This window comes from Oncorhynchus nerka, linkage group LG11 (assembly GCF_034236695.1).
Source record: "Oncorhynchus nerka isolate Pitt River linkage group LG11, Oner_Uvic_2.0, whole genome shotgun sequence".
Lineage (NCBI taxonomy): Eukaryota > Metazoa > Chordata > Actinopteri > Salmoniformes > Salmonidae > Oncorhynchus > Oncorhynchus nerka.
This window is the reverse complement of record NC_088406.1, coordinates 48,452,466-48,475,550: the sequence shown is the minus strand read 5'-3', so window position 1 is coordinate 48,475,550 and position 23,085 is coordinate 48,452,466. Positions and strand designations below refer to the sequence as shown.

The 23,085-nt window shown below is 44.2% G+C and overlaps 1 protein-coding gene across 1 annotated transcript; it reads right to left on the bottom strand.

Moving 5' to 3' along the window:
• Positions 1–7,875: 7,875 nt before the first annotated feature.
• LOC115137049 (HHIP-like protein 1) lies at positions 7,876–22,055 on the bottom strand. The gene is made up of 9 exons (XM_029673066.2): positions 21,482–22,055; positions 14,939–15,585; positions 14,605–14,748; positions 11,152–11,480; positions 10,888–11,014; positions 10,562–10,707; positions 10,067–10,148; positions 9,562–9,644; positions 7,876–9,449 (listed from the first exon to the last, which is right to left on the bottom strand). Exons 1-9 carry the CDS (start codon positions 21,767–21,769, stop codon positions 8,404–8,406), a joined length of 2,892 nt encoding a protein of 963 aa, XP_029528926.2. The 5' UTR covers positions 21,770–22,055; the 3' UTR covers positions 7,876–8,403.
• Positions 22,056–23,085: the final 1,030 nt, after the last annotated feature.

Here is a 23,085-nt window from a genome sequence, read left to right as displayed (position 1 = left end):
GGTTTGTTTGCCAGTGCATGTCTAGATAGCACAACCTGAATTATGCCTACAACAGTGAAGTTTCAGTCCGCTAGGTGCATCTCTACAGCATGGACATATCTCTGGACATCCCCATGCATGTGCCTTATAAAAATATGACGTTCAATATTGCACCATCCCATTCTCTGGGCTCTGTCTGCAATCATAACCAGTAGTATCTAACAGGAATAATGAAACATAGAATAATAATAGATGTCTTGTGAGTATTTGAATTATGTATGACCACTGGAGTCTTTGCCACTCAAAATATATTTTTATTCAAATACTTTCACATTAATTTCGTCACTCAAAATCTGCCAACGCATATTCTGTGGGAGGGGTTAATATGTATTCAAAATAATTGTACGTGATTTATATGAATTGGGTCATGAACATATGGACTTTGAAATTAACAAGGGAGAGGTTAAACATAGGCTAAATCTGGCATAAACTTATTCCCAAACTTAATAACTATGTTGCAGTGGTTTTAGGTAGTCTCAGTATAAGCTATTCCCTCCATCGCAACACTGCTGCCCAGTTGAAGAGCTTGTGATCTCCACGCAGCACCACAGCACCATGCACCTTCGGAAAAGCAGCCCTCAGCTTCAGAAGATGCCCTTCTGGAGGCATGCAACCATAGTCATTATACCCTTAATGTAGGCCTTTTTGCCTACTAGCCAAATAGTGCAGAGCATGCATGATGCTTGCAACGTATCATTCCAACATATCTGTACGTTTAATTCCTCGTTCAGTCAGTCAGTATGTCATCCATTGTCATTTGTCTGAGTTACAACAGGAACTAAATCAAAGAGAATAGAACAGTCTTAACCATTTGTTTATGTACATCTAAATTCTCCAAAGTTCTTTAGCCTACCATTTTAATAATTCAATGTTTAATTTAGGCCTATCCAAATAACTAAAAACAGGCCTTCACCTTGTAGGAATTGCAATTTAGGCTTTCATTTTGGGTACTGGTGTCTTGCCGAATACTTTTACAACTCTATTCGTGTTTTATAACTGTTGTGAACGGATCTGCTTGTCCGAAGCACCCTAACACAGGCGGGAGGCATAAAATGAATTGACCAGAGGCAGTGGTTGTGGTTCCTTTTATTTTGTATCGTTTACTACATGGGTCTTCTTTCACCCGACAAAATAACTCCAGTACAGGGAACATCCAATGCTGACAACACCCAGTGTAATGAAACAAATAAAAATGAACTAAGCCGTTGACCAAAATGCCAGTGGCAAAAAAGGGAACGCAACAAACGGCTACTCCTGTCTTAGGCTATCGTCTACACATAAGTTGCAGGGGGAACGCTTCTCTCTACCTAAAGCCTGCCTAGGTTAACGGAGAGACAGGGTGGCCAGTCACAGAAGCGTCCTCTGAGGTAGGCAAAATAACTAAATAAACGACATCCCCACCTATATAGAGGAAGACACAAAGCAATTAGTGGGCCCAGCTGTGTACTAATTGGCTTTCCAATAAATACCTATCCCCCGAGGAGGGTGCTGTCATTTCATCTTCCTCCGCCTGGTCACTGAACTCTCACACTGTTTTTACTATAGGGATCCCCTTAAAAAGAGACCCTAGCTTATAGGCCTCTAAATATAGCTTCTAAATACATTTGAAACAAAATAGTTGATGATGCACGTGCAGTGGCTGATAGGGAAAACATATCTTGCAATAAGAATAGGCTATCTGGCAGAGTTACTCCACATCAAGAATTCCATTTGGCGAAAGGCTCAGCATGTGCATACTCAGCCTGACTGGCTCTTGTTCAGGCAAATTAGAAATAAGTGCACTCAGGCTATGCGGAAGGCTAAAGTGAGTTACTTTAAGACCTGGAGAATAAACCCTCCTCCTCACAGCTGCCACATGTCCCTAAATGTTGATGATGTGGTTGTTACTGACAAGGAGCGCATGGCTGAGCTCTTTAATCACCACTTAATTAAGTCAGGATTCATATTTGAGTCAACCATGCCTCCTTGCCCATCCAACATTTCCTCATCTCCCAGCCCTTCTAATGTGACTTGCCCCAATGCTCCTCTCTCTTTTCCCCCTGCCCCACTACAAAGTTTCTCCCTGCAGACGGTCACTGAGTCTGAGGTGCTAAAGGAGCTCCTTAAACTTCACCCCAAAAAAACATCTGGTTCAGATGGTTTAGATCCTTTCTTCTTTATGGTTGCAGCCCCTATCATCGCCGAGCTTATCTCTGACCTTTTTAACCTCTCTCTCTTCTCTGCGGAGGTTCCCATTGCTTGGAAGGCAGCCACGGTGCGTCCTTTATTTAAAGGAGATCAAGCTGATCCTAAATGTTAGCTAATTTTATATTTTGCCCTGTTTACCGAAAGTGTTGGAAAAACTTGTCAATACTCAACTGATTGGCTTTCTTGATGTCTGTAGTATTCTCTCCGGTATGCAATCTGGTTTCCGCTCAGGTTATGGATGTGTCACTGAAACCTTAAAGGTCCTAAATGATGTCACCATTGCCCTTGATTCTAAGCAATGTTGTGCTGCTATTTTTATTGACTTGGCTGCCAGGTTGTGTTGCTACTGTGTTGTTGTCATGTCTTGCTGCCATGCTGTGTTGTTGTCTTAGGTCTCTCTTTATGTAGTGTTGTGGGGTCTCTTGTCGTGATGTGTTTTGTCCTATATTTAAAAAATGTATCCCAGCCCCCATCCCCGCAGGAGGCCTTTTGCCTTTTGCTAAGAATTTGTTATTAACTGACTTGCCTAGTTAAATAAAGGTATAAAAAATTTAAATAAAGTTTTCATCCTTCTCACACAAGTAATTTGCAGAAGGCCCAAGACTATACTCCGCCATCTACTGGTATATCATCGCTATTGAATGCAGTTCTAAAACAAGCTCTAGACTTTTATTTTGGAAATTAAACCGGAAGCTGCAGAGAAACTCTAACATCTGGGCTAGAGTTGCTTGATTTACGAACTAACTTTGACTAGCTACGTTCGGTTCATGTCTTTGCAGATTTTTAGGTAAGGTAGGTAAGTTGAGAACAAGTTCTCATTTACTATTGCGACCTGGCCAAGATAAAGCAAAGCAGTTCGACACATACAACAACACAGAGTTACACATGGGGTAAAAGAAACATACAGTCAATAATACAGTAGAAAAATAAGTCTATATACAATGTGAGCAAGTGAGGTGAGATAAGTGAGGTAAAGGCAAAAAAAGGCCATGGTGGCGAAGTAAATACAATATCGCAAGTAAAACAATGGAATGGTTGATTTGCAGTGGAAGAATGTGCAAAGATAGAAATAATGGGGTGCAAAGGAGCAAAATAAATAAATAAATACAGGGAAAGAGGTAGTTGTTTGGGTTAAATTATAGATGGGCTATGTACAGGTGCAGTAATCTGTGAGCTGCTCTGACAGCTGGTGCTTAAAGCTAGTGAGGGAGATAAGTGTTTACAGTTTCAGAGATTTTTGTAGTTTGTTCCAGTCATTGGCAGCAGAGAACTGGAAGGAGAGGCGGCCAAAGGAAGAATTTGGTTTTGGGGGTGACCAGAGATACACCTGCTGGAGCGCGTGCTACAGCTGGGTGCTGCTATGGTGCCCAGCGAGCTGAGATAAGGGGGGACTTTACCTAGCAGGGTCTTGTAGATGACCTGGAGCCAGTGTGTTTGGCGACGAGTATGAAGCGAGGGTCAGCCAACGAGAGCGTACAGGTCACAGTGGTGGGTAGTGTATGGGGCTTTAGTGACAAAACGGATGGCACTGTGATAGACTGCATCCAAATTATTGATTAGGGTATTGGAGGCTATTTTGTAAATGACATCGCCGAAGTCGAGGATTGGTAGGATGGTCAGTTTTACAAGGGTATGTTTGGCAGCATGAGTGAAAGATGCTTTGTTGCGAAATAGGAAGCCAATTCTAGATTTAATTTAGGATTGGAGATGTTTGATGTGAGTCTGGAAGAAGAGTTTACAGTCTAACCAGACACCTAGGTATTTGTAGTTGTCCACATATTCTAAGTCAGAGCCGTCCAGAGTAGTGATGTTGGACAGGCGGGCAGGTGCAGGCAGTGATCGGTTGAAGAGCATGCATTTAGTTTTACTTGTATTTAAGAGCAATTGGAGGCCACGGAAGGAGAGTTGTATGGCATTGAAGCTCGCTGATGCCACATTACTGACGAAAGTTTGTACATATAAAAAAAGATCTGTAACCGAGTAAAGGGAGACTTAAAATAATAATTTAAAGTCTAAATGTTAATTCATAGTCGTAACATATGTTTACAGATCTAATTTAAAGTTTACCTTTTATGTTTCAAGCATGGCTTTTCTTACCATCCTAACCATTTACGTATGGATTTTCTTACAATCCTAATGATACCTCAACCTTTTGGCAGCTATACCAGTCAAAACTGTTCGCTGCTCTGGCCCCCCAATGGTGGAACAAACTCCCTCACGACGCCAGGACAGCGGAGTCAATCACCACCTTCCGGAGACACCTGAAACCCCACCTCTTTAAGGAATACCTAGGATAGGATAAAGTAATCCTTCTCACCCCCCCCCCCCCCCTTAAAAGATTTAGATGCACTATTGTAAAGTGGCTGTTCCACTGGATGTCTTAAGGTGAACGCACCAATTTGTAAGTCGCTCTGGATAAGAGCGTCTGCTAAATGACTTAAATGTAAATGTAATGTAAATGTCTATCTCCTTCCATACTCATAGTTCCCAGTGGGAAATTACACTTGAATGACCCTTCAAATAGGTATTACAAGCAGTGGTGGAAAAAGTACCCAATTGTCATTGTTGTACAAGAGCAGCTCCCTTAATAGAAAATTACTGAAGTAAAGGTGAAAGTCACCCAGTAAAACACTACTTGAGTAAAAGTCTGAAAGTATTTGTTTTTAAACATACTTAAGTATCAAAAGTAAATATAATTGCTAAAAAATACTTAAGGGAGTTATTCATAATAAAGATTACATGGAGAAAATCGGACCTCTCTGAAATGAAAATGGGTGGCCCTCCCTTATTTACCTAAACCCTCCCTGAACACTTGAAAAAAATAACAAGTGACCCTCCCCTATACCCCAAATAATAATTAAAACATGTGACCCCCTCTTCTATACCCAAAATAATCATTAAAACATGTGGATTGGAGAGAACATGTCTACCATTTACCATAAGTTCTTGGACAGACCAGAGCCTTGGATATGCAGTTTTAGAAACTGTTCTTTGTCCTGTAAGCATTACATGGGAATTTTGATAGCGCACAGGACTCCGGGCCAAACGGTTGTGTATCTGCAGACCACTATGGACGAGAGTAGGGGTGGAAAGATCTCCTATATAGTCAAAGCAAAAATAGCCTTTTATAAACATTTCATGCAATTCTACGCAATTTGACATATTAGCAGAATATTTTTTAAATACCACACAAGTTACTGAATCTACAGGCTAAGAATGGACAGAGAGATAGGCATGTGTTCCTCTTATCATATGTCTCCAATGACATTTCATTGTGTCTTGTTTGCAACGAACCTGTTTGCAAATAATAAAATATGAAACATTATTAGGAATCTGAGCACGGTACTGTACATTCAAATATAAGGCCTACCTTTCCACCCCAGACAGAGTAGGTCTACCAACGAAGAAAAATGTAAGTTTTAACTGCTGGCTACTCTTCTTCCGTGGCTTAACCCAACGAGAGAAGGTCACAAGTGTTTCCCTAAAAGCTGTCTGGGTTTAAACATCTATTGTACGGAAAGTGAATAGCTTAATCAAGTGATAGTGACAGAATTCGATTATTTCCCAAGCAGAGTACATTTCTTGTCTCCTCGGGTATAGAAGGTTGTAGCTCAGCCTCTGAATAACAACGATATCCCCATATGCATTGGAGTCATGTCTTTTACAGCTTGTTCCTAGCATAAAGCATCGCTGACCAAAGCGCTGTTATAGATCACTTTATATAATCGGCCTCAGGATGGAATATCCATTGCAGCGTGTAATGCAGCCTAGTTTTATTTACACCATCTCAGCAGCCATTTTAGAAAAATAACTTTGCTCTGTGCTTCTCCGAGCATGCACTTCGTAGTTTATAGGCTATGGATAATTTGATTGAGACCACACTAAATAGCCTATAGGGACACTTGATATTGCGCGCCAAGCAGACAATCAGAGATGAGGGGCGGCATCGGGCACACACCAATCTATAGCTTTATAAGCAACTCATTCTAAAACAGTGAGAAATATAGACATTTAGTCAATTACAAATTACACGACCCTCCCCTGGACTAGATTTTAAAAACTAAATAAACCCCTTGACTGAAATTGATCAAGCATGACCCTCCACCATTTTCATTCAGCTACCCATTATGTAAATTCCGATCCATCCCTCATTATCAAAAGTAAAAGTTTAAATCATTTCTAATTCCTTATTTTAAGCAAAACAGGCAGCACCATTTTCTTGTTATTTTTTATTTAAGGAAAGCCAGAAGCACAGTTCAACCCTCAGACATAATTAACAAATGTGTTTAGTGAGTCTGCAAGATCAGAGGCAGTAGGGATGACCATGGATGTTCTCTTAATAAGTGCTTGAATTAGATTATTTTCTGTCCTGCTAAGCATTAGAAATATTAATGTCAAGTACAGATAGACCAAAAAAAATAAACACCAGTCTCAACGTCAAAAGTGAAGAGGCGATTCCGGGATGCTGGCCTTCTAGGCAGAGTTGCAAAGAAAAGCCATATCTCAGACTGGCCAATAAAAATAAAAGATTAAGATGGGCAAAAGAACACACTGGACAGAGGAACTCTGCCTAGAAGGCCAGCATCCCGGAATCGCCTCTTCACTGTTGACATTGAGACCGGTGTTTTGCGGGTACTATTTAATGAAGCTGCCAGTTGAGAACTTGTGAAGCATCTGTTTCGCAAACTATACATTCTAATGTACTTGTCCTCTTGCTCAGTTGTGCACCGAGGCCTCCCACTCCTCTTTCTATTCGGGTTAGAGCCAGTTTGCGCTGTCCTTTTAAGAGAGTAGTACACAGCGCTGTACGAGATCTTCAGTTTCTTGGCAATTTCTCGCATGGGATAGCCTTCATTTCTCAGAACAAGACAAGACTGACGAGTTTCAGAAGAAAGTTCTTTGTTTTCAGCTGTGCTAACATAATTGCAAAAGGGTTTTCTAATGATCAATTAGCCTTTTAAAATTATAAACTTGGATTAGCTAACACAACGTGCCATTGGAACACAGGAGTGATGGTTGCTGATAATGGGCCTCTGTACGCCTATGTAGATATTCCATAAACAATTTGCTGTTTCCAGCTACAATAGTAATTTACAACATTAACAATGTCTACACTGTATGCTTATCAATTTGATGTTATTTTAAAGGACAAAAAAATAGCTTTTCTTTCAAAAACAAGGACATTTCTAAGTGACCCCAAACTTTTGAACAGTAGTATAGCTAGTTTGACCATGTGTCAATGTTAAGCAAGCTAGCTAACTTTATTATTAGCAATGTTAGCTAGATTATCAAGATAGCTAACATCTCATTGGTTGAATAATTGTTCAGACTTCAAAGACACGAACACATTCATGTTGTATTTACGACTTCCCAATTTCCCATGAGCACATGAAACCACCCTCTCCCTTAGGGTCCAGCATTATGCCGCGTTCACGCGCTAGTCGGAACTAGGAAACTCGGAAATGCCCAACTTGCTGAATGGTTGAACGCAGCTTGGCTCCTGTATAACTACAAGCTATTGGCAAGTCAGACATTTCTGAGTTTCCTAGTTCTGACTAGCACGTGAACCCAGCATTAGTCCTCTGGATAACAGTGTAGTTTTATCTGGTTCTCCATGGGTGATGCTTGAGTATAAATGAGGAGCAGGAATGAAATTTAAATCTCAGTTTATTAATCTCAAAGGCACCCTGTACCTTGAAAACAGTTTACAAATATAATCTGTCAAATTATACAATAATAAAGCACACAATGTCCAGCATTTTCCTCACTTATATCATCATTATTATTTTGACTGATATCACTTTTTTTTGTATTAAAAAGAAAACATATATATATAGATGTGATTATCAATTCATACAATGTAAAAAATAACAAGGTTTTCAACAACATGTATGCCTTTTCTCCCCAGCAGAGGGCAATATTGTAAAGTGATATACATTTTTCTGGCAGGGAGGCAAGTGAAGGGAAGGAAATGGTTGCTGCCTCTGAGGTGAAGTATCAGAAAGTCTATTCTACAATCAACAATTGTTGATAATCATCATGAATTCGTGTGTGTGTTTACATGAGTATATGTGGGGGAGTAGAGCGGTGAGATGTGTCTGACCACAGTACATAGAAGACGTTTCTGTTCAAGCACAGGAGAGTAGTAATGATCCTTTGTGGACATCCTTTGGCTCATTATTTATCCTCGTCGTGGTGGTAGCCACACACCACCCCCACATCCTCATCGTGTGCACAATTGTGCTTGCCCAACTTTGCCCGTTTGCAGTCCAGTAACGTCCTCTCTGTGCCCTCACACTCCACATCATCTAGCAGGATACTGCCACTGCCACCCCCCAGCTCTGCCCGTTTAGCCACACGCAGGGCTACAGGGAAGCCTAGTTGCTGGCAGACCACCGTAGCCGCTTTACTATTAAACAAGTCATCACATACTGTGCCCCACTCCCCCCGTATGTAAATCTCCACCCGCCCACGATCCGACAGCTGCTCTGCACTGATCAGCCGCACCGACCCAGCCCGATGCTTCCGGCGCCGCTGCTTCCCAGGTTTGGAACCCCGGTTCTTCTTGTTGACTCGGTTCCCTGTGGAATGTTCTGTCTTGTCACTCTGCCCTTTCAGGAACTTGTCCTGGGCCTTTGAGAGAGTGAAGTTAGGCCTCTGGGTGGTGTGCTTTGTTGCAGCTGTCCAGTACGTAGGCCTTGGTGTTGTCTGTGGCCGATTGGTCGTAACTCCTAGTGGAAAGGGTCTGACTGTGGCGTGTGGTTGCGGTCGGGTCAAGGGTCGTGCTGTTGGTGGAGAGGGCCTTCTGGCTCCAGTTGTCAATAGTGGTCGGGGCTTCGGGGTAACAGTGGGCCTGGTGTAGGACAACGACGGTCTCTGCCGGGAAGGAGTGGTGGCTTGACCTGGCCTAGCCGTCATTACCTGCCTCCATGAGATGGTCTGTGCAGGTGTAGCGGTACCAGTAGTCCTCTGCTGCATTGAGGTGGGATTGGAAGGTGTTGTTACAGGTTTAACAGTAGCTCGTGTTGTTAGAGGTTCAACTGTAGCCCTTATCGTTGCAGGTTTAGCAGTAGCCTTCAGGGTTGCAGTTGGAGGTGTGTAGGTAGGTCTCGTCGTCATGGAGCGCAGGGTGGTCGGAGGAGTACGGAGCGTGGTGGTAGCTGTTGTTCTCGCAGTAATAGTGGGCGCAGCGGTGGTCGTCGGCTTCTTGTCAATGACAAACTCTGTAGAGCGAAAGAAACAGCCCTTTAGAGCACTCCAACTGACTGAGATGTGTTGCGCTGTGACTCATGATGGCCTGCAAAGGAACGCGTGTTTGTTTGTGGTGTCACTTACCCTCCTTCGGGTGGAAGTGAATCAGCTTGCCTTTAATCTTGACAAGAGTTGGCTTGAAGCTGCACTTGCCTGGAGGTGCTCTCCTAGATGGTGAGAGAAATCCATCAAACAATCCATTGATTTTAATGCTGCCCATGACAGCTCTATCTCCTACTAATACAGTATAGAGTCATTTGAATCATACATTATAATAACCACATGGAGAACAGTTCTATCATTGATAAGCACATTATATTCAGTAAATTGCCGTTATGGTAAAAGATTTAGCAGATATTCCCTTAGCGTGACACAGAGTGATTACATTAGCTGATTACATAGTTAAAGTAAGAGATATACTAAACAAACACAGGGGGATTGAAGACCACATCAATAATTGGATGGACAATAAACATTAGTATATCTGGCAAAGGTATGTCTGTTTTGGGAATCTGCCATTAATCCAAGATAGGGATGAATTCCCAGAAAGCCCCCTGGCTGTTGGGACACTGTGACCCTTGTTTAATACCTGGATGGATCCACTATCTTATAGATCACCCCCGCTCTGGCAGACGCACTGGGAGCTCCCGTTGCCAGGAAGTACAGCTCCCCTAGAAACAAGAGGAAAAAAGGATCTAAGACCCAGCACAAAGATATGCAACACTTTCAAAGTGAAATCAAGACAGCCCGTTTCTTTTGAACCCCTTCCCACTCTACTCAAATCAGCTTTGAAGTCAAGTATTCTGAAAAAGTTTGCTTGTTGAGACTTAGTGCATGCTCTTTAGCTTCAGATAAGTGGCACACCACTGGGTTTGAACTGGGTGTGTTATTTCTTTATTTCTGTTCGAAAGCAGCAGAGGCTCATCATTAAATAACTCAGAGAAGCAGACAATTTTCCATGGTTGTCTTGGGTGACTGAATTCACAAGCAGCATGCATCCCCTAATGGCCTTTTCATGTAAGGATCAGTACAAACAAAACACAAAAAAGACAGAAAAACATGCAAAGCTAGTTGTCAAGGTTACCTGCCTCATCTTCAGCAAAGGAAATTATGTATTTGTAATAGCTGTTGATAAGTTTGGGGAATCGGCACGTCTGGTCTTTTCCCATACAGATCTCCTTGTACTCCCACTTCCCAGTGCTTTGGTTCTCCTTCAGTGACATCAGGCGCCTAGACACAGAAGGAGTCACTCAGATTGTGCATGTGTCAAGTGAGTTTTAGGGCATTTGAAACATTTGTCAATGATCTTTCAATATTAAGAACATTTGTGTATCAACTTTTTTTCGAGGCATGACAATCTATGAAACATTTTGTGCATTTTAATCAGTATAACGTTGTATAAACACACACCCACTCATGAAATCCCCGAATATGTAGAGGCCATTGAGATTAGGCATCTGGCAGCCGCGGTATATGTAGCCTCCAGTGACCGACTTCCCCAGTTTGTGGGGGTAAGCAAAAATAGGCAGGATGTCATCTGAGGAGAAAATATTTTTACACTGCTTAAGGGATTTAATACATATCTGAATCTCTTCACCAAATAATGAATTGATTCTTCATAGAGAAGCAGTCTGCCACCTCTACCAAGTTCTGTTGGAGGAATAGCCTACTCACCAAGAGAGGAGTTGTGACACAGTCTGTTGTCATAGCAAGAGAAGCCCTCCTTGGCTCTCCAGCCATAGTTGCCACCCTTGACGATGAGGTCCACCTCTTCAAACTTATTCTGTCCCACGTCCCCGCAGAACAGTCGGCCACGACCCTGCCCCGCGATGAGGTCGCCCCGGTCGATGGAGCAGCGCCACATGTTACGCACCCCGTAGGCGTAGATCTCAGGCAGCGAGCCCTTCTCCCCCAGGAAAGGATTGTCCGATGGGATGCTGTAGGGTTCCACGTCATCGTTGTTGTCCACATCGAGACGCAGCACCTTGCCCAACAGAGTGGACCTACACACACATGGGTTTAACTGAGTTGTACTCATAGGAAAATGTCTGAGTATTTTAGTGTAGGCTTCTGTCATTGTTTTTCATTTGTGTATGTGTATCCAACCTGGTCTCAGAACGTTTTGTATTATTCTGTACGTAAATCTGAGACACTCCTTTTAGTATGATATGTTCCAAATTACAATCTGTATTATATGTTACGACTTTGCAAAATGTACAATATGTTAGGAATTTGCTAAATATACGACATACAAATTCTAGCTAGGTGGCAAGGTGGCTAACGTTATATAGGCTAGGGGTTAGGGTTAAGTTTAGGAGTTAGGTTAAGGTTAGCTAACGTGCTAAGTAGTTGCAAAACAGTGAAGTAGTAAGTCGTTGAAAAATGTCTAATTAGCCAAAATGCTAAAGTTATCCGTGATGAAATTTGAACTTGCAACGTATGGGTTGCTAAACATTAGTCATAACAACTGTAACGTGTCATGCTAATTTGACTGTCCTTGATTTACTTTTACTATGGTACGAGACCAGGCTGGTGTGTCACAACAGTCATCAAAGACATTTATGATTAATGAAAGTTATAGATGCACAAAGATTATGCCCCCAAAAGCATTTTTCTTTAGGAGGAATGATATTTCTGCCTCTGTGACTTTCTCTTACTCATCATTATTCACGATTCATTCATGATTATCTGTAATCATGGTAACATCCACATTAATGTAGAACTGTTCAGAAGCATATTCTATTCCTATTTACAATAAAACGGACTCTAATGACATAATACATTATTTACCATTCATTTCTACTAGGCACAGCATAATCCGAAACACAACCAATGCAAACTGCAAATGCCTCCAACAAGTTTGTAGGGTCACAAGCTTGATGCAGTCAATGCGTGCTAAGAATATGGGACCAAATACTCAATTTTTGACTACATTTAATACACTATAAGTGAATTTGTCCAAATACTTATGACACCTTCAAATGGGGGGGATTAGATACACAAAATGCTTTCACTTCTAAATGATAAAACAGATATGTATGAAAATACCCTCAAATAAAAAGGTGACATTCTGTACTGTCACCTTATATAAAACATTTGATCTCAAATCCAAAATGCTGAAGTATAGAGCCAAATGAATTGTTTTAGCTTCACTGTCCAAATAAATACTTACTCATGCCACTGTTGAAATTAGGAGGATGCGGTCATTGTTGTGGCTGGAATAGAATGAATGGAACGGAGTCAGTCACGTGTTTTCCATATTTTTGGGATTCGTTTGATACCGTTCCATTTATTTCATTCCAGCCATTACAATGAGCCCGTCTTCCTATAGCTCCTCCCACCAGCCTCCTTTTACATCTACATCGTAATATTCTGAACAGAATAGCAGATATTCTACCTCCGTTCGGGTCTTTAAAAGGAGTGGCAAACGTCCCTTCAAGCTCAACTATGCAAGACTGTAGTGATTATCACATGGTAAGAAAATGCCGGACATCGCCCGACAACATTCTCCATAAATATTTAGCCTGACACAGCAGGTCCAGACTCTGGCCACTGACCAAAGCGCTGTGGGGGTGGCACTCACAACCTGACTGGTACTGCTATGCCCTGTCCTTGCCCATGGTTCAAAATAAAGTGCATTCTAAGACACAGACTGTCCAGAGCTCAGTGATGTTTTTCCTCAAAGAAGGGTTTAGAGTTTCTCATAATATCACTGTGTGTACAATTCTGTCACGGTGTTATAACTATAGAGGCAGGTCACTTTCAGCAAAATGTTTTGGGCTGCCTTTGAGTCCTTTCTGAATGGCCCTGTGACACTATGTAGATTCTGGGCACTGCCAACCCCTGCCCTGGCCCCTGCCAGGAGAAAGCTAAACATACCGTGCCAAGGCTAATATTGTGAACAACTGTACTGTCTGTCTACATGAATGTACATATAGCCTTGAGCTGAGTGTTTGTCATGTCAAATGCTCAGGGGTTGAGGTCATAGATGGTGATTTCTCTCCCAATGTTACCAAAGCATTGGCGCCATTGACAAGTAAGGTCATAAAATCGCACTTTCATGAATAGCTGCTGAGTGGCATTGCTGAAGGTCCTGTATAAAGTTAATTGCGCTTCAATCCATACATTTATCACTCTCTCAATGTTGAGAGCTTGTCAATTTCTAGTCAAAGTTTTTAGTAAAAGATTCTTCTACCCTCCAGTGTCAATTCATCTTCTGGAATATTAAACTTGTTTATGACAAGTTGACAACAACTCAGACACAAATTTAATCTAAACGTGTATTAGTCAACCATGAATATAATAATTACTAGACATTTACCAGGGCAACAGGATTTTCCATTCTTTAAAAATAGAATCATGTATCACTATGTTACCATATGAGAACATCACATACTTTGGCAATTGAGTAATACAGTTTAAAAGCACACTAATAGACTAATTGTGCCCTGTGGTCCCCTTTACTGTAGCTTATATTTACATCAACAAAGATGTCACGCTATAGGTTAAACTTTTTGAACTCCTATTTTCCAGATTAAAAAAAAAAGTTAAATGACTGCAAATAAGTATACTATGAAGAGCCAGATGTATCACATTAAGCGTTTCACTCCACTATTAACTATAATTGTCACTTCTACTCCCTCTCCGGCGCTCGAGGTCGGCAGTCTGCTGATTATTATGCACACCTGTCACCATCGTTAAGCGCACCAGCGCCTCATCAGACTCACCTGGACTCCATCACCTTCCTGATTACCTTCCCAATATCTGTCACTCCCTTTGGTTCTTTCCCTAGGTGCTATTGTTTCTGTTCCAGTGTTCATTTTGTACGCTACCTGTGTTTCTTGGTTTGTTCTATGTTCATTTAGTTATTAAATACACTCCCTGAAATTGCTTCCTGAATCCCAGCGTACACATTGCAATAATACTCCGACACCACTGTTTAGGTGTCCTTTGTTGAACTATATCTTCAACTTAAAAAATGTAGGTCTCTGAAGCAAACATATCATTCTGACCTTCAAAAAACATCAACATGGGGTGAAGGCTAGATATACACTAAATAACTAAATGTCACCCCTTAATTTGTTTCCCCTGAATGAGTTTTGAAATGTATAGAGCATGGGGACTCACTTATTCTGGGAGTTCCCAAACTTGCCAAAGGGATCCCCTGCTCTTCCACCATCGCCGATGAAGATATAGAGGTAGCCATCGTGTCCGAAGAGAAGCTGGCCCCCGTTGTGGTTCGAGGCAGGTTCCACCACTTCCAAAATAGTTCTACAAAGAAAACCATGCATGACCAAACATCACTAAATTCTAAATCTGAAAGGATGATTGTAGTTGCAGATCTTTATTTCAAATCTGCTGATTTGTATTGTTTCAAAATGTCAAATACATGCAGGTGAATGGAGCCCATGTCCCCACAGGTTCTGATTCAGTCCATGTCATTTGGTGAAACTTCTCTTACCTCTCTGAGGAGTGATCTAGTTGGTTCATATCGTCAGCGGACAGTGTGAACTCACTAATGCGGATCCTCTCCTCCTTCTTCACAGACACAGAGTAGTAGACATAGGCCTTCTGCACCAGTGTGAAGCGCGGGTGGAGGGCCATGCAGAGGAAGCCTCTCTCATCCCCTGCCCAGGGAGAGGTGAGCACTGCCTTAGTTAGGTTGAGGAAGGGCCGGTCAATACGGGAGCCGTTGGGCAGGTACGTCCACACGTAGCCCAGCTGCTCTGCCACAAAGAAGCGGTGAGTCCCGTCGTCGGCGTGGACCATGGCCACCGGGTTCCTCAGACCGTTGGCCACCTCCTGCAGGCACAGTTGGAGACAGCCCTCGGGGTCCGCCCGAACATCTCCCAGGTTGGCGTTGAGCTTGTCGTCGGAGAGCACGTTAGGGTAACAGTACTCCCTGTCTTTGAGCTCCAGGAAGTTACAGAACTTATTGCGGTCCTCCTCTATGCCCACCGTGGCGTTGTTGTCGGTGAGCAGGCTAATGGTGTAGCGGCACTGGTGCCAGAACTCAGAGCAGTAGTCTCCGCACAGGCCTGGCAGCTCCCTCATGGGCGTGTTGGCATCCTCAGCATCGTACAGGTGGGCAGAGTAGGGAGAGCACTCCTGTGAGGATGAGGAAAGCTTGTTTGAAAAGTGGCAGAGGTATTGGTGCTCGGACTACACACGCTTATGAGCAAAACTCAGTAGATCTACCTTGTCGGCTGATAACTTTCATAATGAGCTACCACTTAAACTGTAGGCTATAGCCACTTTGTGTAATCTCAAATTGAAACTTCAAAAGCATAGTCTACATGTTAATGCTATGTCATGTCTGTTCATGATACTGTGCAGCTATTTTCATGATGAACTCTCCCTAGGCTTGTAAACGTTTGAAATTCAGCATGTCCTCTTTTCCTCCCAGTACTCACCAGACCAGCTGGTAATGACTATTCTGGGTATAAATAAGGCCTGTTTAAATGCATCTTGGAACATCCAATCCCCTATTAAGTCAAAGCCACACAATTACACCCATTTTGACACTGGTAATCCTTTGGAACAATGATGCAAAACATATAAACCACTGTAACAGCTGGTACTGAAAGAAACAATTCTGTTACAAAAACGGATGAATAATATAATGATTCCAAGTCTTAAGCAAAAGGGGCATAATGTGTTCTGAAGTTCTGTTCAGTAATTTTTCATTTCCTTCCATTTAAATCTGGGATATGCTCTCCCAAAAGGTGCCGTCAAATAAACGGTGCCATCAAAAACTCTACATCAAAGTGTTTAACATCAACAACACTTGGCCAACTCAGGGTTTAAATCTGTTGCTGGCCGTAGATTGCAGGGTGGATTATGCAAATCACATGATTCCCAGGCAGTGACGTAAAAAGGGAACAATCTGGAGGTGCTATGTGTTACACACAGCCACATGTCTGAGTTGGGGGTACAATATAAAACTAGTAGGTAAGAACTGGCAAATGTGGCCGTATAGCTGCTAAAAGGAACATAAATAAAAGCATGCATGAAATGCCTTAATTTTAAACAAAATGTAAGATATGTCAGGTCATGGCACATTGTGAGGCCCATTTCTTAAGGTACTGTTTCTGTGACCAACAGATGCATATCTGTAGTCCAAGTTATGTGAAATGTATAGATTAGGCCTCCTGGGTGGCGCAGTGGTTAAGGTGTAGCCGCCCAAAGGTGCAGCAGGAGAAGAGGCAACAGGAGCAGCCCAAAGAGGAGTACAGTATGGACTATACTTCTTGGGAGGAGATAGACAGGTGGGCGGTCGACCCAGGGAGAGTGCCGGAGCCCGCCTGGGATTCGATGGAGCAGTGCGCAGAAGGTTACAGGAGAATGGGGTTGGCGAAGCAAGCACGGCGGCGCGGACGGAAGCCCGAGAGTCAGCCCCCAAAATTTCTTGGGGGGTGGCTCACAGGGAGTAGGGCTACGCCAGGTAGGAGACCTGCGCAAACTCCCTGTGCTTACCGGGGGGCTAGAGAGACCGGGCAGGCACCGTGTTATGCAGTGGTGCCCACGGTGTCCCCAGTACGGGTGCATAGCCCGGTGCGGTATATTCCAGCTCCTTGTATTGGCCGGGCTAGAGTGGGCATCGAGCCAGGTAAGGTTGGACAGGCTCGGTGCTCAAGAGCTCCAGTGCGCCTGTACGGTCCGGTCTATTCAGTACCACCTCCACACCTCAGCCCTCCGGTGGCAGCTCCCCGCACCAGGCTTCCTGTGCGTGTCCTCGGTCCAGTACCACCAGTACCAGCACCACGCATCAGGCCTACAGTGCGCCTCGCCTCTCCAGCGCTGTCGGAGCCTTTCTCCTCTCCTGCGCTGCCGGAGTCTCCGGCCTGTTCAGCGCAGCCAGAGCCTTCCTCCTCTACAGCGCTGCTGGAGTCTCCTGCCTGTTCAGCGCAGCCTGAGCTGCCAGCCTGCATGGAGCAGCCAGAGCTGCCAGCCTGCATGGAGCAGCCAGAGATGTCAGTTTACATGGAGCAGCCAGAGCTGCCAGTCTGCAAGGAGCTGCCAGTCTGCAAGGAGCTGCCAGTCTGCAAGGAGCTGCCAGTCTGCACGGAGCTGCCAGTCTGCAAGGAGCTGTCAGTCTGCAAGGAGCTGTCAGTCTGCATGGAGCAGCCAGAGCTGTCAGTCTGCATGGAGCAGCCAGAGCTGTCAGTCTGCATGAAGCAGCCAGAGCTGCCAGTCTGCAAGGCGCTGCCAGTCTGCAAGGAGCTGTCAGTGTGCACGGAGCCGCCAGAGCTGCCAGTCTGTAAGAAGCCGCCAGAGCTGTCAGCCTACATGGAGCAGCCAGAGCCGCCAGTCAGCGTGGAGCAGCCAGAGCCGCCAGTCAGCATGGAGCAGCCAGATCTTTCAGTCTGCCAGGATCCGCCAGTCAGCCAGACTCTTCCAGATCTGCCAGTCAGCCAGGATCCGCCAGTCAGCCAGACTCTTCTAGATCTGCCAGTCTGCCAGACTCTTCCAGATCCGCCAGTCAGCCAGCCTCTTCCAGATCTGCCAGTCAACCAGACTCTTCCAGATCCGCCAGTCAACCAGACTCTTCTAGATCTGCCAGTCTGCCAGACTCTTCCAGATCCGCCAGTCAGCCAGACTCTTCCAGATCTGCCAGTCAGCCAGACTCTTCCAGATCTGCCAGTCAACCAGACTCTTCCAGATCCGCCAGTCAACCAGACTCTTCTAGATCTGCCAGTCTGCCAGACTCTTCCAGATCCGCCAGTCAGCCAGACTCTTCCAGATCTGCCAGTCAGCCAGACTCTTCCAGATCTGCCAGTCAACCAGACTCTTCCAGATCCGCCAGTCAACCAGACTCTTCCAGATCCGCCAGTCAGCCGGGATCTGCCAGAACTGCCAGTCGGCCAGGATCTGCCAGTCAGCCGGGATCTGCCAGTCAGCCGGGATCTGCCGAAACCACCAGCCAGCCAGGATCTGGTAGATCCATCAACCTGCCTGAGCTTCCTCTCACTCCCGAGCTTCCTCTCACTCCCGAGCTTCCTCTCACTCCCGAGCTTCCTCTCACTCCCGAGCTTCCCCTCAGTCCCGAGCTGCCTCAGTCCCGAGCTGCCCCTCAGTCCCGATCTGCTCCTCAGTCCAGTGGGGTTCTGGGTGAGGACTACTAGGCCATGGTTGGCGGCGAGGGTGGACTATCCAAGGACGCGAGGAGAGGGGACTAAGACATTGAGTGAGTGGGGTCCACGTCCCGCGCCGGAGCCGCCACCATGGACAGACGCCCACCTGGACCCTCCCTAGTGTTTTGAGGTGCGTTCGGGAGTCCGCACTTGGGGGGGGGGGGGTTCTGTCACGCCCTGCTCGAAGTATTTTGTGTTTATCTTCATTTATTTGGTCAGGCCAGGGTGTGGCATCGGTTTTTGTATGTGGTGTGTATGTATTGGGATTGTAGCTTAGTGGGGTGTTCTAGTTAGGTCTATGGCTGTCTGAAGTGGTTCTCAATCAGAGGCAGGTGTTTATCGTTGTCTCTGATTGGGAACCATATTTAGGCAGCCATATTCTTTGAGTGTTTGGTGGGTGATTGTCCTTAGTGTCTTGATGTCCTTGTTCTGTGTGTATGTGCACCAGTATTAGGCTGTTTCGGTTTTCGTTACGTTTATTGTTTTGTAGTGTTTGTATTTAGATTTGTGTTACGTTAGTTGAATAAACATGGATCGCAATCTACACGCTGCATTTTGGTCCGACTCTCCTTCACAACAAGAGAACCGTTACAGAAGTATAGATCAGGTTTGGGTTATAAAAAAATATCTGAAACTTTGAATATCCCACGGAGCACCATTAAATCAATTATTAAAACATTTAAAGAATATGGCACAACAAACATGCCAAGAGAAGGCCACCCACCAAAACTCAGGGACCAGGCAAGGAGGGCATTAATCAAAGAGGCAACAAAGAGACCAGAGAAAACACTGAAGGAGCTGCAAAGCTCCACAGTGGAAATTGGAGTATCTGTCCATAGGACCACTTTGAGACGTACACTCCACAGAGCTGGGCTTTACAGAAGAGTGTCCATAAAAAAGCCATTGCTTAATTAAAGAAACCAAAAATATGGAAGAAGGTACTCGGATCAGATGAGAATAAAACAAGATTTTTGGCCATCAAGGAAAATGCTATGTCTGGCGCAAACCCAACACCTCCCATCACCCCAAGAATACCATCCCCACAGTGAAGCATGGTGGTGGCAGCATCATGCTGTGGGTATGTCTTTCATCGGCAGGAACTGGGAAACTGGTCAGAATTGAAGGAATGATGGCTGGCGCTAAATATTGAGAAAATCTTGAGGGAAATCTGTTTCAGTCTTCCAGAGATTTGAGACTGGGACAGAAGTTCACCTTCCAGCAGGACAATGATCCTAAGCATACTGCCAAAGCAACACTTGAGTGGTTTAAGGGGAAACATTTAAATGTCTTGGAATGGCCTAGTCAAAGCCCAGAACTAAATCCAATTGAGAATCTGTGGCGTGACTTAAAGAATGCTGTACACCAGCGGAACCCATCCAACTTGAAGGAGCTGGAGCAGTTTTGCCTTGAAGAATGGGCATAAATCCCAGTGGCTAGATGTGTCAAGCTTATAGAGACACCAAGATACTTGCAGCTGGAATTGCTGAAAAACGTGGCTCTACAAAGTATTGACTTTGGGGGGGTGAAGCACGCTTTCTATTTTGTTAAATTGTACATTTTATCGTAGAAACAACCCTAGACTAGCACTACCACACGCACACCCACAAACACTGTGAGAGTAAAGAAGGACAGTAGTAAAACGGTTAAGTACACGATGTAGGGTGAGCTGGTAGGGTTAAACCTGTGTGTGTTGGTTTCCTTTCCTCCATGAGTCACCAAAGTCAACATCAATACACTCAAAGAAACCTCTAAAACGGCCCTCCTTCCAAAAGGGGTGGGCAGTAATGAGAGAGTGCACATGTGCCACATGTATAGGACAACCCTTCAATGTTCCACGTTGCCACGATCACTGTAAATGTGAGACTTCTCAGCTTCCAAAGTTGGGAAGGAGGTATCGGATAGGCTGTATTTATTCAAATGGTTGACGTCAATGTTACTAATTGTTTTGTAACCCAATAGTCAGCCTTAATCCTACCACAAGTAGACGGTATAGTTCCTTCAACTACTTCAGCTGGATTCAACTCCTCACCTCCCTCTCCCTCCTTCCCTCCCTCTCCCTCCTGCCCTCCCTCCCTATCCCAGTGGAAATATGATACTGTATATCCTGTTCAGTGACCAGAGAGGAAATCGATGTTTGGCTGGTGGTCAGTGGGCCTCTTGACAGATCACAAGCATCCCCCTGTATCTATGATAACTGTCTGGACAAAGAGCATGATTGAGCAGAATTTACCCTGGCTAAGTGGCCTTGGGCATTGGGTCTCCAGCCACTGACCACACTGCCTGTACCTTAGCATGGCTGATATGAGAGCTGAGCACAATAGCTCATTTCCACTAGATCCAAAACCAAACAAAGCTGAGGACACGTTCACGTGGTCTGCAATTCTCTTCATTGGAGAGGAGAACAAATATATTCCATCCAGTAGTGATGTTGTGGTACTGTGGTTCAGGCCCCAAAATCCATCATTGGTAACAGTACTGTCGTATGTCATGGTTGAACAGACACGTCAACGCCTTACATAATCCCTCCAACTGTGATTTGTTCCAATCTACAGCGTGCACATTTGGAAAGGCCTGGGGTATGTAATTATCATGATGTTCACATACATTTCAATAATGAAGGGGGTGTCAATGTGTAAAAATTGGAATGAAATATAGTTTCATGAAATATGATCGATTAATCTGTATAAAATGTTTTATATCCTGTGATGAAATAGAATTTTATTACAAGTGAAATTTTAAAAAACAAACAGGCGTGAAGATGATCCATTCTACAAATGCACTCTTAGAAAAAAAAGGTATTGTCTTTTTGTGGAAAGTTTTAGATAAGGAGGCATTAGCTAACATCCGACAACTGACAGACTTCAATTTACCTGACAGAGGATGGTGCGTATGTATTTCGCACAGGTCATGTAACCCGAGTAGTCAAAATAGTCCATGATCTTGTAGAAGTTTTGGGAGATCTTGTCATCTTTCTCCAGGTCACAGCAACCAAACTTGGCGTACTCCTTACAGAAGACCAGAGGCTCCCGTGGCTGGAAGGGGGGCTTGTAATCCAGGCACTGGGGATGGGTATTCCCATGTCGGGGTGTGTGTAGGACCAGTAGGACCAACAGCCAACGGGACAGCAGCTCAACTCCCTTTCCACTTACCCTGCTCATTGCAATAGTAGTTTACCCTGCCACCTGTAGAGCTAATTCCTGGAGAGATGCAAAATTCCAAAAGGTCTGTGTGTAGTGGTGATTCTGTCCCTTCCCCCGGTGCCTGACTGTTGGAGAGCCTTCCTATGTTTGCTCTGGACATGTGCTCTTTCGCGGGACAAAAACGAACGGTGGCGGAGAGCAACAGGCCCTTTCATTCAGCAGTCCGCCCTGGCCAGCCACGATGCTTCCACTCTCCACTCAGAACCTATTCCCTCCCTCCTTCTGCTCCCTCCTCCCCTTACTCTCCCTCTCTCCTCCTCTCCCTCGCTCTCTGTCTGTCCTCCACAGACACATGGCATTCTTTCCCATTGCGGCCTGTCTATATCACCCTGCTGTAGCTCTCCTCCCCCCTCTACATACTCAGCCTTTTCTCTACTTCACACACACCTCCCTACCCTGCCTCAGACAGATTCACTGAATGACTCAGGACATGTGCTGAAAGAAGAGAGCAATGGATCCTCCACACACCGCAAACAATGGCATAGTCTATAAGAAACTGTATGTATATGAAGGATTACATATGGATAATGCTTGTGTGTTTAATACAGGCTACTGCTGTTATTCAACAAGCATTTGTAAACCACTTGGTGATATGAAATTGGTCTAAAACCAGTAGACATCAACTAAAAAATCTGTTCTAAAGTGAATTGAGTCTAACGATAAAAGGCGAGACAGCCTTTGAATTGGCTTGCTGCTGAATGTTGTGTCCTAGACCTACAGGGTATACAAATACCAAAGACATATGTCTTTCATTTGGGCTCAGCCACCTGCCTCCCATGTACTTGGCTTCAGGTCTGACATATTTGCACAGCACATCTTAATTTCTCTGGTAACATCATAGGAACTGTTTCTATTTCCTCTTGCAATGACATTTTTTGAACGTGTGGATTTTAAACCATCTGCCTCCGAAAAAAATAAATACAGCCCGCTATTATTAGAGGAAAGGCTGGATAAAAAGCCCATTAATCAAATATTGGTTTTTCAAACCGGTATCTTTTCTAATTTCTTTTCCACTCAGACCTTTTCAGACCTTGCATGGCTGTCCGTGTTCTGTGCTTTATTGAGGTGAAACGGCTGTGAGTCAGAGTGAGTCATAGAGAGTTTATCTGCTTTCTGGGAATTGTACTGCCTCATATCAGTAAGCCAAGACTCTTAAACACTTGAGATAGACAGAATTAAGACGTAGATTGGGTCATGACTTTTTTGGAAAGGCTATCGATTTTTTTTTCTCAGAAATATTATGATAGGTTAGTAGTCTGTAGGGTGTAGTTTGT